This window comes from Cebus imitator, unplaced genomic scaffold, assembly GCF_001604975.1.
Source record: "Cebus imitator isolate Cc_AM_T3 unplaced genomic scaffold, Cebus_imitator-1.0 Scaffold40, whole genome shotgun sequence".
Taxonomy (NCBI): Eukaryota; Metazoa; Chordata; class Mammalia; order Primates; family Cebidae; genus Cebus; species Cebus imitator.
The window spans coordinates 48,977-65,742 of NW_016107355.1; the positions used below are offsets into that span (position 1 = coordinate 48,977).

General features: G+C 35.0%; 1 protein-coding gene across 2 annotated transcripts in view; it reads right to left on the minus strand.

Moving 5' to 3' along the window:
• Nucleotides 1-2,588: 2,588 nt before the first annotated feature.
• Nucleotides 2,589-16,766, minus strand: part of TLL1 (tolloid like 1) — a 239,333-nt gene continuing 225,155 nt past the window's right edge. For both annotated transcript variants that reach the window (XM_017525955.2, XM_037737571.1), the window contains 2 exons: nt 7,139-7,389; nt 2,589-5,839 (listed from right to left, as the gene is read on the minus strand). In XM_017525955.2, the coding sequence (XP_017381444.1) occupies nt 5,705-5,839; nt 7,139-7,389 (386 nt within the window). In that variant the 3' untranslated portion in view covers nt 2,589-5,704. The remainder of the gene's footprint in view (nt 5,840-7,138; nt 7,390-16,766) is intronic.

Here is a 16,766-nt window from a genome sequence, read left to right on the forward strand (position 1 = left end):
GGGTTGCTTTAAATTAATGCTTATCTCTTTAACTACAATTTAAACTTCATGAGAGTAAATATTGATTTTTTTTTCTTTTTTATCTTCAATTCATAGTGCTTAGCAGAGTCCTATGCGTATTAGCAGTCATTAAGCAAATATTTGTTCAGTGAATACATAGAATAAATGAGTGAGTAAAATACATTGTTGTACTATGCATTTTTGTTTGAAAATGACAAAACTTATTATGAGCAGTCCTTTAATCCCAGGGAATTCAAACACAACTAATATGCATGTAGTAATATAAAAATTGAAAACCTTATGAAAAAATTTTTCCTAAAGAAATGTTTCATAAAGAAACATTGAAAAATATATGATTCCTGAGGAAATTTTTCCTGCAATTTGCTTTTAAGTCTCAATTTCAGCCCCTTCAGGAATGTCCACTAAATAATTTTTAGGGGAGTTTTACATATTAAAAGTTTATTATCTATTATCATTTCACTTTGTCCTTTCTGGTTAATCTTTCTGTTTAAATATTCTTAACGTCATTCCTTAAAGCAATTCCTCTTACACACCTATTACTACAGAGACATCACCACTGTGTTTTCAACGTCAACTATTACTTTTGTGAGGTACTAACTCTAACGTAAAAATATTACATGATAATTTAGATGCATTTTTACATTTTGATGGAAATGTATTGTATTTAGGTAAATTTTTACAATTGCTCTTCAAAGAAAAAAACCTAACCCAGCTTTTGAATGGTAATGCAATTTTTTTTCTTTCTTGGATTTGTTGTAGAATTAAATGTTGTGGCTAGTATAATCATATATTATTCAATAGAAGAAGCACCACTGAATCTGTTTTTAAAAACGTAATTTGCAAAATACACTGAAGCACTGAACACATGTGTAAAATAGTGTAAAATAGTGTAAATCAGTTTAATAAGCTTTGTTGCTATTTGTTTTCAGATGCAAGTATGCTCCGAAAATTTGATAGCTGAGCAAAAATAAAATGTTACATAATTAATTTTCTAGATATAAGGGCAAAACAGACAGACAGAACAAAGTAAGATCAGAGGGACTGGTGAAGCCATTAGCTTGTATTTGTATAGAAATATAACAACAGAAGCAATTTCAATATTTACTCATATACCTCCAACCTAGCAATAAATAAAACCTATGTCCTGATGATAGGACCTTCTAAGACCCTCAATCTGCATATGGCTTAATAGGTTTCTTTCCCACTGCTTTTTATATAGATATTTTTCCATCTGCAAGTTTTTTGAAGTTAGAAGTTGATATTCATTGTATTCGTTTGCCGCTTAGAATATTGGAGGTTATATATAGTGAAATATGCTCAGAGCCCTATCGATTCCTTTCTATTAATCCAAAATAGATACTTGCAGTAGGGTGTCATGGCTGGAACTAGAGTCATGTGGTCACGTTCAATATATTGGAGTGAGAGAAAGTTAGGCAGGTTGGAAACAGGACAGTGAAAAAAGTAGATGTCAGAAGAAAATTTGGAGATGACTACTATTTCACAAAATATCAGAGCCAGCCTTTCCACTACTTGTTTCCTAAGCTAATGACAAAGTTTCTCAGTTTTATAACGATGACATAAAAGACCAAAAGCTAAATATTCATTGGAAATCAATTACCATGCATTGAAGCATAAAAACTTTCAATTCATTCCACAGGCCACGTTTTTTCTCTTTTTGATAAGGTTTTTTTGTTTTGTTTTGTTTTGATTTTTGAGACAGGGTTTTGCTCTTGTTGCCCAGGCTTGAATGCAATGGTGTGATCTCTGTGCACTGCAACTTCCACCTCCTGGGTTCAAGAGATTCTACTGCCTCAGCCTCCCCAGTAGCTCGGATTACAGGCATATGCCACCACGCCCAGCTAATTTTGTATTGTTAGAAGAGATGGGGTTTCTCCAGGTTGGTCAGGCTGTACTCAAACTGCTGACATCAGGTGAACTACCCACCTTGGCCTCCCAAAGTGCTGGGGTTAACATTGTGAGCCACTGCACCTGGCCAATAAATTCTTATTACACCTTTGTTGTTGTAAAATAGAAAGCATTACGCAATTCAAATTATATATATTTACGAGGCAATTATATTTTCTGCTTTCCTCCTTCCATGCCTGATTTAATGAGGGGCATCAAAGATTTTCCATAAGGCAAGTCTTATTCTTATTAGTAAATAATAGTTTCCAAATGTTTGATAACTGTTTTAAGTAATTTATAATGACACACAGGTTTAATCTACATGTAATTGAATGTTTCTTTTAAAAAATAAATTTTAAACTTATAAAAATAAAATTAGTCATTTGATGCTTTTAGAGATTTTTCTATGAGAGAACAAAATCTGACATTTGAAGCTTACCACCAAATATACAGTAGTATTTGAAGCTTACCACCAAAAATACAGCAGTATTACAAACCAAATACAACAGACTTAAGATATTTGAAAACAAAGTTAAACAGAATTTGAATCTCATACCATGACATGTTACAATTAGTCCTAGAGAGCAAAAATCCAGCCAATATAGGAATTGGATACTTGAGGGCTTTGGAAACACAATTGCTTTTCATCTATTTCTTTTTAAAAAGGTATTTTGTCCATTTATGTTAAGTCACAATCTCCTTAATAAACTACAGTTATTTCCAAAATTTACTTTTTTAAAAAAAATTAATAAAATCAAGTGAGAACAGGGTTGTTGTTGTTGTTGTTGTTCTGTATATAGTCAGAGAAGACAATATGGGAGTTAGAACTTTGGCACACATAAAGCACAACCAATATACTGATGTAGGGTTGGAAAATAATTTACAAAATTAATTTAATAAAATGCCTGGAAGAGTAACTAACAATTATTAACAAAACAACAATGAAGCTGTCTGTATTTTCATTTAACACCATATTTAAGGCAAATGTTGATTTAATATAAAAATAATATGTGGTAAACTGTTATCTGACATAAGATACAATAAAAATTAATGTTCACATTGAAGACCTACTTATGACAACATCTGTATATGCTTTCTAAATACCTAATTTCTCAATTGTGCTGAGCACAGCTCACTGTGGCCTAATAAGATGTCAATCAGAATATCCGGAATATTTCTTAATATAGAGCAAGATATTTCCCCTACCACACCAGGCAAAATAATTTAATATATTTATTTTCACAAAAGGCTCATACTAACTCCAAACTATAGTTTGTTTTTAAAATTTCTAGTACTAATTCTGATTCTTAAAGATAGCTAACATCAATATTCTAATTTTCATGCTGTTCTTGAAAAGAACAAAATGCTAATCCTGAAAGTTTTACTGTAATTCACCCCTAAAATGTACTTTATGTGGGAAAGTTTCACCATAAAAAAAATCTACTATTTATATAGGTCAAGATTGATTCTACTTCATTTTGTAGAATAAGCAGAAACTTTTATATAAGACAAACTAGATTTCAACATCTAACTTTACACTGTGACTTTGTTACATAAATTCTTTGAGCCTCACTTTCTGAACTACAAAATGAGAACATTATGACAGTCCTCAAAGTATAGCATGGAGTTTAAAAAGGGATAGTGCACATTCCTAGCACAGGGGTAGGAGTAGTATAAAACAGTATAGGTGTTAATGTTAATGCTTTTTTCTCCTCTTTTTCCCATTCCTGGTATATTTTGGCTAACTGGAGATTAGTGAGCAAATATGAAAGAAGTTACTGGAATAAATTGGCTCTACTAAAAGGCTCAATTACATTGCAGGCAATAGTTATACAGTTTCAAAGTAACATTCAATAAGATCAAAACATTGGTTTTAAAAATGTATTTACATTTTACAATTCATATGCAAGAAAATTTTTAAGGGCAGCAATTTAAGAAAAAAAAAACAGATAAGCTACATTTGTGTGTATAATTTTGTAACACTGAAAGAATATACCCAATTGTATTAAATGTCGTATGCTCATGGACAGATAACAGAAACAAAGCTGCTTCATACAGTAATCTATATTGACATCAAACTGGGGTTTCTCTAAAGGAAAGAGCCCTTCTTTAATGGTATTGATCATAATTAGAGGTTCCCATTATTTGTCCATGAAACCTAAAGAAGGTGCTATTTCAAATGGAATTCTTGTAGAACTTGGCACATAAATTTTAACTTTTCAACCACCTATTGTTTTTCACCACTTGTAGTTTCACTCGCTCAGACAATCACACATCTACATACATTAATTTTAAAACACATGCCTTTAAAGCAGAAAATTCATCCTAAAATTATGTTTTCTACGAAAGAAAAGCAGGTCATCATATTTATATCTAATACTTCAGTCATGGAAATGGATTTTCTCCACAGAGCTGTTAATTAACATACACTATTATGTTCAACATTTCAATGTTCCAATGAACACTATTATGTTCATGTGTAGGAGGATCTGTATGATCATGTGCAAGAATTCTAAGGCATTATATGTAGTTGTTCCACAGGACAAGTGCTGCCCTTGCAATGATATACTCTTGATATATTTAAGAAGTCTTCAGTCTTCAAATGCCACTAGCCATAGGGAGACATTCGTAGTCTACAGGTGGGTTGGCTCAAAAGCCAAAAACTTGATTTAAAAAAATGTTTATGGAATAGCACCATAAGAAGTCTTTCAGAAACAAACCTTTTTTTTTTCCAGCGTTGCATTTTGAAAAACTATATCCCAGGAAGAGAAAAATGAAAGTACTCTTACAGTTGTCACAAAGCCTACTTCTGCTTCATTTCATTTTTAAAAAATAGATTAACCATGACAACATCAACAATAATAGCTACAACAATGACAGATCGACAACAAAGGAAAGACAATAGCAGCAGTAGTAACTTGAGTAACGAACCAGCTACACATCATTCAGAAGAATCATCTTCACATCTCTTCAGAGTTTTCTCATAAGGTTCATAAGACATCGTAGGCTTCTTGGATTTGGTGTGAAAAGGCAGCACTTCCAAAAACAATGAACTGAATTTACCAATTCACTGGGCATTTTCCGAGACTTAAAGAACTGGTGTCTAGAATAGACACTATTGACATTTCAAACTCATCAAATGTAACTACACTGAAGTGATCTCAAGATCATTTGTGTTTCAAAGAGGTTAAGCTGGCCTGCAAGTGGAAATAATGAAGCAAAAATATACCAGTTTCTAAACACCAGACACACACATACACATGGAAAGTACAAATCACCCTCAAAAGGCTCCCATTTCCCAACACCTTATATGGATCTGGTTTACACTATATCCAAGATAAAAGTCAAAGCAATTATCATAAGACAACCAGAATAGTGTTTTCCAGTTTATGACCTGCAAAATCACTTTATATCCCCAAATCTTGACAAATTGCCAAAAAGAACTCTGCAGGGTCACAGCTCCTGAACTGAACTGTCTGAATTGTGAGGCATCTATTTCATGCCGTGAACAAAAGCTTGTAGAGTCTTCCTTGATGTACATGATGCCCTTTCATCAGTTTTATTAATACCATCAAGCATGGAGTTCAAATATCCTTGCAATTCTGATGAGGATTCACTGCAAACTTCTCTTTTAGTACAAAGATAATTTTGGTCTTACAGGGATTTTTTGTTCAAACTCTTTATATAAAACATTTATGCCAATATCTTCAGTTTTTAAAAAAAATATGTCTTCTTTCCATTATGCACATTCCTTTATGTCCTGACAGAGGTTTTGGTGTTATTTTTTAGTATGTGTGGTATCTGGATATCTTATGTTTTTGTATCTTATATGAAATCCCTTCTTGTTGATTGTGTCATCAGTGTGAAAATGAATTAAAACTGCATCTCCAATTGAATAAATCTCTTCTGGTGGCTGAAGAAAAAAACAAACAAAGAAGCAAGTAAACAAGCAATAGAACAAATCACTTTTTCTTCAGTGTAATGCGTGTTTGTGAATACTTTTCTTTGGAATATAATTTAATCTTCCCAACAACATTGGAGAGTAGGTGTAATCAACGTCTTCACTTTACAGAGGAGAAAATGGGATTCAGAGAAGAAAGTGACATGCTAGAGTTCACACAGCTAGTCGATGATGTCGTTAGGCTTTGAACACACATTACTGTTTCTGTGTTCTGGACACTTTTCTCCCTAGAATTTCAGTGTTATTTTCTAAACTTTTAAGCCAAGTTCTCTTGATTTACAAATCAATAATGTGAGCTTCAGAGAGTGTATCTCTTTACATTCTCTGTAAATGTGTTTCAGCAGCTGTTCTGAAGCAGAGCCACTTCCAGAATCCAAATCTTCCATTATTTCGTGTTTTAATAATCTAAGAACCAAGAAGCATTTTGTTTCATTTCAGTTGTCATTTGCACAGGAGTTCAACAGTATTACTTAAGCAATAGCTACTGGTAGACATTTGAAAAACTGAGACTAATATCTTCAGGACAAAATATGTATTGAGAAGTCTATAAATACATAAATATTAATGGAGTGAGTCCTGGGGGAAAAGCATTAAGAAAGCCTTAAGTTTTTCCTTTCCTTATTTCTCATGGTGATCTCTTCTGGCCTGTACCTGGCACTCTACACCTGCACAAGTGACACTCTGCAATGGAACAATTCCCTGTAGTGCTGCCTGTGTACACACACCAGTGGCTGACCCAGCCACTACCACCAAATATATTTGTTGAAAAAAGAACGTGAATTAGAATGGTGTACATACTATCTTTTTCCTTTATGCTTTACTTCAGAAACATGACAGAATTGTAAATGGTGTGTGCGCAAATATATTGCTTTTAGATTAAGTATTTAAATATTTATTGCATAATAAGAAGTTAGAACATGGAAAAGTGACAAGAAATTATACCTACTGATTTCATCTGTTTCATCAAATATTATTCAGCCAAAATCATTAGAAGTGGAGAAGTGTTAAGGATAGAGACATGTTATATTTTGTCAAGTCATTTATAATATGATGTCACTTTTTTTTTTTTGCAAAAACACTGCCAATTTGTAAATGTTACACGTATCAATCACAAATCAATAGGCATCTTTAATCATGTCTAGGGTAGCCTGTTGGTGGTATATTTACAACTTGTAAATGGTACACATATCAATCATGAATCAATGGGTATCTATAATCATGTCTAGGGTAGCCTGTTGGTGGTATATTTACCCCAGATCCACAGAATCGACCAAGTCCCACAGCTGTTGAATCGAAACCATCAAAGAGCTCCACATAGTCATAGCCACAGTCTGCTTCTTCTTCCACTTCAAACGTCTGGAAGGATAATTCAAGTCGAGAGCCCCGTTCTGATACTAACAGCCATTCACAGTCAACCTGTCCTGGGTAGTTGTTATCACCAAACTGAGCATGTGAATACAGATCTCTGGGTTTTGATTCTGCTTTCAATCGGCCACCACACTCTGCCCAGGAAAGAAAAATAAAATGAGTAAGGTCAATGAGCTTTAACGGGTTCCAATTTAAATTTCAGTGTAGCCTAACCATTGTTTAACTTCTGTTTATACTTCCAGCATGAGGCATGGTTTCCAGAACTGGAGATTCTGTCATGGGTACTGGCCCAGGCCCTAGACATGGATGACCTGGGTTGGAATGTCAGCCCCAACACCTGCTAGCTCTGATTATGGGTGAGTGATGTCTCTGAGCCATACTTTTCTCAAGGATATTACAGATGAAAAGTAATGGTACCAATTTTAGTGAGATTTGAGAATTTAAAACATGACAATCACTTAGAATCTACTACCTAGCAACTCAACAATTTTTAAGATTGTTATACCTAATACTGCTTCTAGTCTCAAATAACTATTTTCATAAAGAGGCCAGAGTATTAACTCAAGTTCAGTCCAAACAATTTAAGAACCCCAAATCCAAAGAAGTAAGAAATAACTTGAAAATCGACAATATATATAAAACTCCTCTGCATGTGTTTGTGTTATATAGAACTTTCTGTATAGAATAGTAGTATTTTACTTAGATAGAAATATTTATCTAACTTGATAGGGTAAACCTATGTGTATCATTAATTATAAGTATCTTTGCAATTCTGGAACCTATCCAATGGCAGTCTGTGTTTATTACAAGAAAAAATATTAAATGTTCCTCACGACTCCTTTAAAAAAGATAAATTAATAATCATAGGCTCTACCAGTTATTATTTTTGTCACTCAAATAAATAAATAAGTGTGCATAAAACATTTTAGCTGATATAATTTAGAATATAAAAGGTTTCAAACACTCTTCTCAGGAACACTTTGTAGTCAGAGCCCCAAAACTTTTTTTTTTTTTTGAGACAAAGCCTTGCTCTGTCACACAGGCTGGAGTGCAGAGGCATGTTTCGGATCACTGGAACTTCTGTCCCTCAGATTCAAGCGATTCTCCTGCCTCACCCTCCCAAGTAACTGGCACTACAAGCATGCACTACCATACGTGGCTAATGTTTTGTAATTTTAGTAGAGAAGGATTTCACCGTGTTGGCCAGGCTGGTCTTGAACTCCTGACCTCAAGTGATTCAGCTGCCTCAGCCTCCCGAAGTGTTGGGATTACAGGCGTGAGCCACTGCACCTGGCAAGAGCCCTAAAACTTTTTAATTACTAGAGATTAAATAAAGACAGAGAGAGCCTACAGTGACCCACCAACCCATGCAAGCAAGAATGGTGGTTGAGAGGGAGATAAAATAATGGGATATGAAAGTGTCAAGAGAGAGTAGAGTCTCTTTCTGTCCTTGTTTCTTAAGGATTGAAAGAATTTCTGGGAAGGAGAAGTTTCACTGCTAAAATGAGGAACATCACAGGGAAAATCCAATGTGGCAAGAGCTGGGGAAGTAAAACTACTGGATAGCCAAGTACAACTGTAATACTGTCATGGTAGTCTGTGACCAGATAGTTCTTAGTGAAGACGGTTAGACAGTTGAAATTCTAATTTGGACTTTTCAGGTTTGTATATAGTTTACCCATATTGTGGTTTGGTGGTTTTTAAATAACAAAATATTTCTGAATTGCGAGTATGGGATCCCTTTCACAGATGTCTGAATTCAGGTGTGTCCAAGAAAATCTATGGGCATTGTCATAAACAACTGCAAATTCAGAGACATTGTGTGACTAACATATGAAGGAACTTCCAGCTAGGGTTCCAATTATGAGAATAACTTCCCTACTGGGCTGTGTTACAGTGAATGTAAATATCCCTTCATCTCCCAAATGGTAGATGAGTAGCTCACAAAACCAACTGATAGAGGTGCAACTATTACAAATGTATTTGTGTGAGGAAATATTCCTGAAAATGGAACATCAATTAGCCTTGGGATTTTACCTCCCAAGTCCCACACACTGGAAGCCAGGCATCCCTTTCCCACTATGGTACTTTTGTTATCTCAGTAACTCCAATAATTAGTTCCCCTTTCTTGTGATGGAACTCCCAGTCAAATTGCCTGGGTGCAAATCTGGCTCTGTTATTTACCACAACTTCATTTCTAAAAAAAGAATCAAAAATAGTACTCACATCATAGGGTCAGATGAAGGGTGTATAGGTTAATATATGAAAAATGCTTGAAAGATGCCTGGCATGGTAAAACCCATGTAAATGTGAGCTACCATTATTATTGTTATTATTTCCCTATGAGTACATGTAAATGCCATCATCTGTACTCTAGGATCCACTCAGGTATGAAATGAAAAATAAGGAAAATTGAACGACAATTTAAAGCACTATAAATCTGCTATTAGAAAGGAAAAATTCTATTTTTGAAAGCTAGTAAAATATTTTATGAAAAATATTTCTGAATTCAACGTATAAATATGTAAATCAGTGTAATGTCATTTACAGACTATTCAAAAAATTCTACCTATTCTCCAGTTTTGAGAATTGACTGATATATTTTGTTTTCAGCTTTAAAGTAAAGCTTCAGCACTTGCATTACTTTCATTCCACAGCCCAGGAAGTGCTGATGGGAGGAACCAGAGGTCTGGTGCAGGCACTCTTGTGTGCCTGCCTCACAGATATAGCAAGGTCGCAACACAAAGACCAGGATCCACAAGAAGCAACCCTCTGCCAGCCACAGCTTGGAACAGAAATCAAGGAGAAACTGAAGAAATTAAACAGAACAGGAAAAATAACTTTATAGAGGCTTTGTAAATCTGAAAATCACAGAAAGGTGTCTTTATCAGACTTCATTAAAAAATAGAAAAACGGCCTGCATTTAAAAGCAAATGTCTTAAATTGCATTTAAGGATAAAGAAAAGTCCCCTCCATTTTTGCTTCCTTTTTCGTGTATCTTTTGCAATGCACATCCTCATTCTTATAGATCACCACTCAAACTAATAAACCTGGAATTAATGTTCTAACCATCATACACACACACACACACACACACACACACACACACACACACACACACACACACCATGACAGAATTTAGTCCACAGGATGAATTTCTAAAGAATGAAATGAATATTTGAATACTATATGCAGAAGAGGTGTGATTTTGTTAAACTGCAATTACTGTTGCACCAACCTATAATATGTCCTGAGAGAAATTCCAGAATAAAATAGGTAGCTTTTTTTTCCCAGAATCTTCCGGGTAATTCAAGCAGTGATCAATAGGTCATTTATTGGAATAGATCACTTTAAAAGATGGCTTTTAAATACAGTGAACACATTTTCATCAAATCTACCTATTCATTTACCAAGTCAGAAAAATATAAAACCAGTTATTTAGTATGTTGGAAATACCATTTTTACATCAACTAAAGAACAGCTGCCAGAGTTTCCTGTAGAATTCTAAGAAATGGAAAATGAAACTGAATAAGAAAGGTAACAAGAAAGGAAGAGAAGCCTAGGGTGAACTTCATGTTAATTTGGAAAGACAAGTTTGTTTATTGCCTGGTAAAGTATTAAACTCCAGGAGAAATCTTGTAATTTGACCTATAAATGCTTTTAGTGAGCACTCTAATTTAATTGATTTAGATCAAAATAATTTCCTTTCCAAGGAGTTTGATAATATTTTATTTTTAAATGTCATTGACAAAGAGTATGATGATTTATATTACAAAAAAGAAGTCCCAAGAGAAAATGCAATGAATTTTAAAATTATTTTCTCTCCATGTTTCTCCTGTTTTTTCTGTTTTGCAGCCATATCTTCTTAGAAAATACACAGGACATTTTTTCCTACTAAAGATGTGTTTCCTTTAATTAACTAATTTAAGGCTGGAGTACTACCATTTGTTTCCTTATTAAAATAAATTTGGAATTAGAATTTGAACAAACTGTCAGAGGAAAAAAGAACTCTTTTCAATTAAGTCTATTTTCCATGGACTTTTTTTTTTTTACCTGTAAAGAAAAGCAGCCATCATTATACATTACAACATTTCTAATCACCATGTTTCAAAATTCATAGCGTTAGAAATTTTTCTTGTGGATACAACTAAAATTGTATACAGAAATATAAATTTACCTAAGCAAATTAAACTATATACTTAAGAATACATCAAAAATAGCCATCCATATTCTAGAAGACAGTAAATAATGAATAAATGCTTTATATGTGTAACAAAAACTGACATATATGGTACTGGACTTGGCCATTTTGTTAGCAGAAATTAAAAGATAAACTGAACATCACAAGTTTAACTTCTCAGGCTGTAAGCTGTCAATAGGCAGGAATTCCTTCCCTTGTCTTAAAAATTCCCATGCATTTACATTGTCCAAAGCAGATGCAGAATATATATTTGATGAAAGAGTAGAATAAATGAACCTGTTAAAGAGACTTCGAGGAGAAATAAAAGCAGATGTAGATAAGAATATTTGAGCATGTATGACTACTAGACAGTAACAGAAATAAAAGCCCACCCAGAAAAATTCCAACATAGCTGATAAAACAGACAAATAATATCAAAAATTCTCAGAATAATAAAGGAACAGGAGTTGGGAAGCAGGGACTCTAATTTCAACTGTTACTAGCTTATTGTGCTGTTTCAGTTACCATTAAACATTTTAGCCTCAAATTTCTCATTTCTGAAATGACAGGGCAGGATTAAAGAATATCCAAAGCATGTTTCGCCAGAGAAATTGTGATTGGAGTTCCCCACGTGGGTATCTAAATGGTTGTGAATGAAACAGATAAATAAAATGAGCCTGGTCACGTATATACTTTGAAGAGATTTGCTTAATATTTCTATAAAGAAGCATTCAATCTTCACCTAGTAATGATAGTTGTATACTCATTTTCTTCCTAATCCAAAAGTTTTACATGAGAAAATGATATTACAATAGGAAGTGCAGTAGCTTTGGAAACAATCAGAATTAATTAAAATCCAGGCTTTGACACTATTTTAGAAAGTGCAAATTAATTGTCCAGATTTTCACTGTCTTGATCTGGAAAATGAGGATGATAATACCTATGTCATATAGTTCTTTTGAGGATTCAATGTATGTAAAGTATAAGTGTATATGCCTAAAACACCCAGGGCTTCTATGCCATTGGATCACAACAAATGACCCCTATTAAGGTAAGATTAGATCCTCTCAATGAAATGTTAATCATAACACAAACACTGCAAATAGTGTGCATGGGCAGAAGTCACACAAATTAGGAGTTTTACTGCTGCAAGTAACCCTGGGATTTTTATTTTACAGATGAAAAAACAGAGATCTTTTTGAAAGTTTCCTGCTAGGTAACGGTTCACCTATACAAGAAACCCATATGTACCAACACACTGTGACATAATGGAACCTCAGTCCTTCCACTTACTAAGGGTAAAAAGAGGCAGTATAAGAATAAGTTTTTGTAAAACTACATGAGAAAAAAAGTAGATAATCTCAAAATTCTGTGTCATCAACTATTTAAACAGGTTTGACAGCGTATTTTCACAGTACCTTCTTGGAACCCATGATGATATTTTTTTTATTATTTTTTAAAATTTTTATTGCATTTAAGGTTTTGGGGTACATGTGAAGAACACGCAAGGTTGTTGTATAGGTACACACATGGCAGCGTGATTTGCTGTCTTCCTCCCCATCACCTATATCTGGCATTTCTCCCCATGCTATCTCTCCCCAGCTCCCACCCTCCACTGTCCCTCCCCTATTTCCCCCCAACAGACTCCAGTGTGTGATGCTCCCCTCCCTGTGTCCATGTGTTCTCATTGTTCAACACCAGCCTATGAGTGAGAACATGCGGTGTTTGGTTTTCTGTTCTTGTGTCAGTTTGCTGAGAATGATGGTTTCCAGGTTCATCCATATTCCTGCATAGGACACAAACCCATCATTTTTTATGGCTGCATAGTATTCTACGGTGTATATGTGCCACATTTTCCCTGTCCAGTCTATCATCGATGGGCATTTGGGTTAGTTCCAGATTTTGCTATTGTGAACAGTGCTGCAATGAACATTGGTGTACATGTGTTTTTATCGTAGAACGATTTACAATCCTTTGGATATATACCCAGTAATGGGATTGCTGGGTCACATGGAATTTCTATTTCTAGGTCCTTGAGGAATCATCACACTGTCTTCCATAATGGTTAGACTAATTTACACTCCCACCAATAGTGTAAAAGTGTTCCTATTTCTCCACATCCTCTCCAGCATCTGTTGTCTCCAGATTTTTCAATCGTCACCATTCTAACTGGTGTGAGATGGTATCTCAGTGTAGTTTTGATTTGCATTTCTCTAATGACCAGTGATGATGAGCATTTTTTCATATGTTTGTTGGCCTCATATATGTCTTCTTTTGTTAAGTGTCTGTTCATATCCTTCACCCACTTTGAATGGGCTTGTTTGTTTTTTTCTTGTAAATCTGTTTTAGTTCTTTGTAGATTCTGGATATCAGCCCTTTGTCAAATGGGTAGACTGCAAAAATTTTTCCCATTCTGTTGGCCGAGTCACTCTAATGACTGTTTCTTCTGCTGTGCAGAAGTTGTGGAGTTTGATTAGGTCCCATTTGTCTATTTTGGGTTTTGTTGCCAATGCTTTTGGTGTTTTGGTCATGAAGTCCTTGCCTACACCTATGTCCTGAATGGTTGTGCTTAGGTTTTCTTCTAGGGTTTTTATGGTGTTAGGTCCTATGTTTAAGTCTTTAATCCATCTGGAGTTAATTTTAGTGTAAGGTGTCAGGAAGGGGTCCAATCTCTGCTTTGTGCACATGGCTAGCCAGTTTTCCCAACTCCAGTTATTAAACAGGGAATCCTTTCCCCATTGCTTGTTTTTGTCTGGTTTGTCAAAGATCAGATGGTTGTAGATGTGTGGTGTAGCGTCCGAGGCTGCTGTTCTGTTCCATTCGTCTGTATCTCTGTTTTGGTACCAGTACCATGCTGTTTTGATTACTGTAGCCTTGTAGTATAGTTTGAAGTCCGGTAGTGTGATGCCTCCAGTTTTGTTCTTTTGCTTAGAATTGACTTGGCTATGTGGGCTCTCTTTTGGTTTCATATGAAGTTTAAGGTGGTTTTATCCAGTTCTATGAAGAAGGCCATTGGTAGCTTGATGGGGATAGCATTGAGTCTGTAAATTACTTTGGGCAGTATGGCTATTTTCACGATATTGATTCTTCCTAAACATGAACATGGAATGTTTCTCCATCTGTTTGTGTCCTCTCTTATTTCGTTGAGCAGTGGTTTGTAGTTATCCTTGAAGAGGTCATTTACGTTCCTTGTTAGTTGTATTCCTAGGTATTTTATTCTCTTTGTAGCAGCCGTGAATGGCAGTTCGTTCTTGATTTTGCTCTCTTTAAGTCTCTCACTGGTGTATAAGAATGCTTGTCATTTTGCACATTGATTTTGTATCCTGAGATTTTGCTGAAGTTGCTTATCAGTTTCAGGAGATTTTGGGTTGAGACGATGGGGTCCTCTAGACATACAATCATGTCACCTGCAAATAGACACAATTTGATGTCTTCCTTTCCTATACCCTATACCCTATACCCTTCACTTCTTTTTCTTGCCTGATTGCTCTGGCTAGAACTTCCAATACTATACTGAATAGGAGTGGTGAGAGAGGGCATCCTTGTCTAGTGCCAGATTTCAAAGAGAATGCTTCCAGTTTCCCCATTCAGTATGATATTGGCTGTTGGTCTGTCGTAAATATCTTTTATTATGTTGAGATATGTTCCATCAATATCTAGTTTATTGAGGGTTTTTAGTATAAAGTGCTGTTGAATCCTGTCAAAGGCCTTCTCTGCATCGATTGAGATAATCATGTGGTTTTTGCCTTTGGTTCTGTTTTTGTGGTGAATTACATTTATAGACTTGTGTATGTTGAACCAGCCTGGCATCCCTGGGATGAAGCCTACTTGATCACGGTGGATAAGCTTTTTGGTGTGCTGTTGCAATCGGTTTGCCATTATTTTATTGAAGATTTTTGCATCTATGTTCATCATGGATACTGGCCTGAAGTTTTCTTTTCTTGTTGAGTCTCTGCCGGGTTTTGGTATCAGGATAATGTTGGTCTCATAAAATGATTTGGGAAGGATTTCCTCTTTTTGGATTGTTTGGAATAGTTTCAGAAGTAATAGTACCAGCTCTTCGTTGTATGTCTGGTAGAATTCGGCTGTGAACCCATCTGGACCTGGGATTTTTTTAGGTGGTAGGCTCTTCATTGCTGCCTCAACTTCAGCCCTTGTTATTGGTGTATTCAGGGTTTCAACTTCTTCCTGGTTTAGGCTTGGGAGGATGCAAGCATACAGGAATTTATTCATTTCTTCCAGGTTTACTAGTTTATGTGCATAGAGTTGTTTGTAATAATCTCTGATGATGGTTTGTATTTCTGTGGAATCTGTGGTGATATCCCTTTTATTGTTTTTTATTGTATCTATTTAATTCTTCTCTCTTTTCTTTTTTATTAATCTGGCTAATGGTCTGTCTATTTTGTTGATCTTTTCAAAAAACCAGCTCCTGGATTTATTGATTTTTGAAGGGTTTTTTGTGTCTCTATTTCCTTCAGTTCTGCTCTGATCTTAGCTATTTCTTGTCTTCTGCTAGGTTTCGAGTATTTTTGATCTTGCTCCTCTAGCTCTTTCAATTTTGACTATAGGGTGTCAATTTTTGATCTTTCCTTGTTTCTCATGTGGGCATTTATTGCTATATATTTTCCTCTAGACACTGCCTTAAATGTGTCCCAGAGATTCTAGTATGTTGTGTCTTCTTTCTCGTTGGTTTCAAAGAACGTCTTTATTTCTGTCTTCATTTCATTGTTTATCCAGTCAACATTCAAGAGCCAGTTGTTCAGTTTCCATGAAGTTGTGTGGTTCTGAGTTAGTTTCTCAATTCTGAGTTCTAACTTGATTGCACTGTGGTCTGAGAGACTGTTTGTTATGATTTCTGTTCTTTTGTGTTTGAGGAGTGATTGACTTCCTATTATGTGGTCAGTTTTAGAGTAGATGTAATGTGGTGCTAAGAAGAATGTATATTCTGTGGATTTGGGGCGGAGAGTTCTGTAAATGTCTATTAGGTTTGCTTGGTCCAGGTATGAATTCAAGTCCTGGATATCCTTGTTAATTTTCTGTCTCGTTGATCTGTCTGATATTGACAATAAGGTGTTAAAGTCTCCCACTACTATTGTGTGGGAGTCTAAGTGTCTTTGTAAGTCATTAAGAACTTGCCTTATGTATTCGGGTGATACTGTATTGGGTGCATATATATTTAGGATATTTAGCTCCTCTTGTTGCATTGATCCTTTTACCATTATGTAATGTCCTTCTTTGTCTCTTTTGATCTTTGTTGGTTTAAAGTCTATTTTATCAGAGATGCGTTGCAGCTCCTGCTTTTTTTTTTTTTTTTTTTTTTTTTTTTTTTTT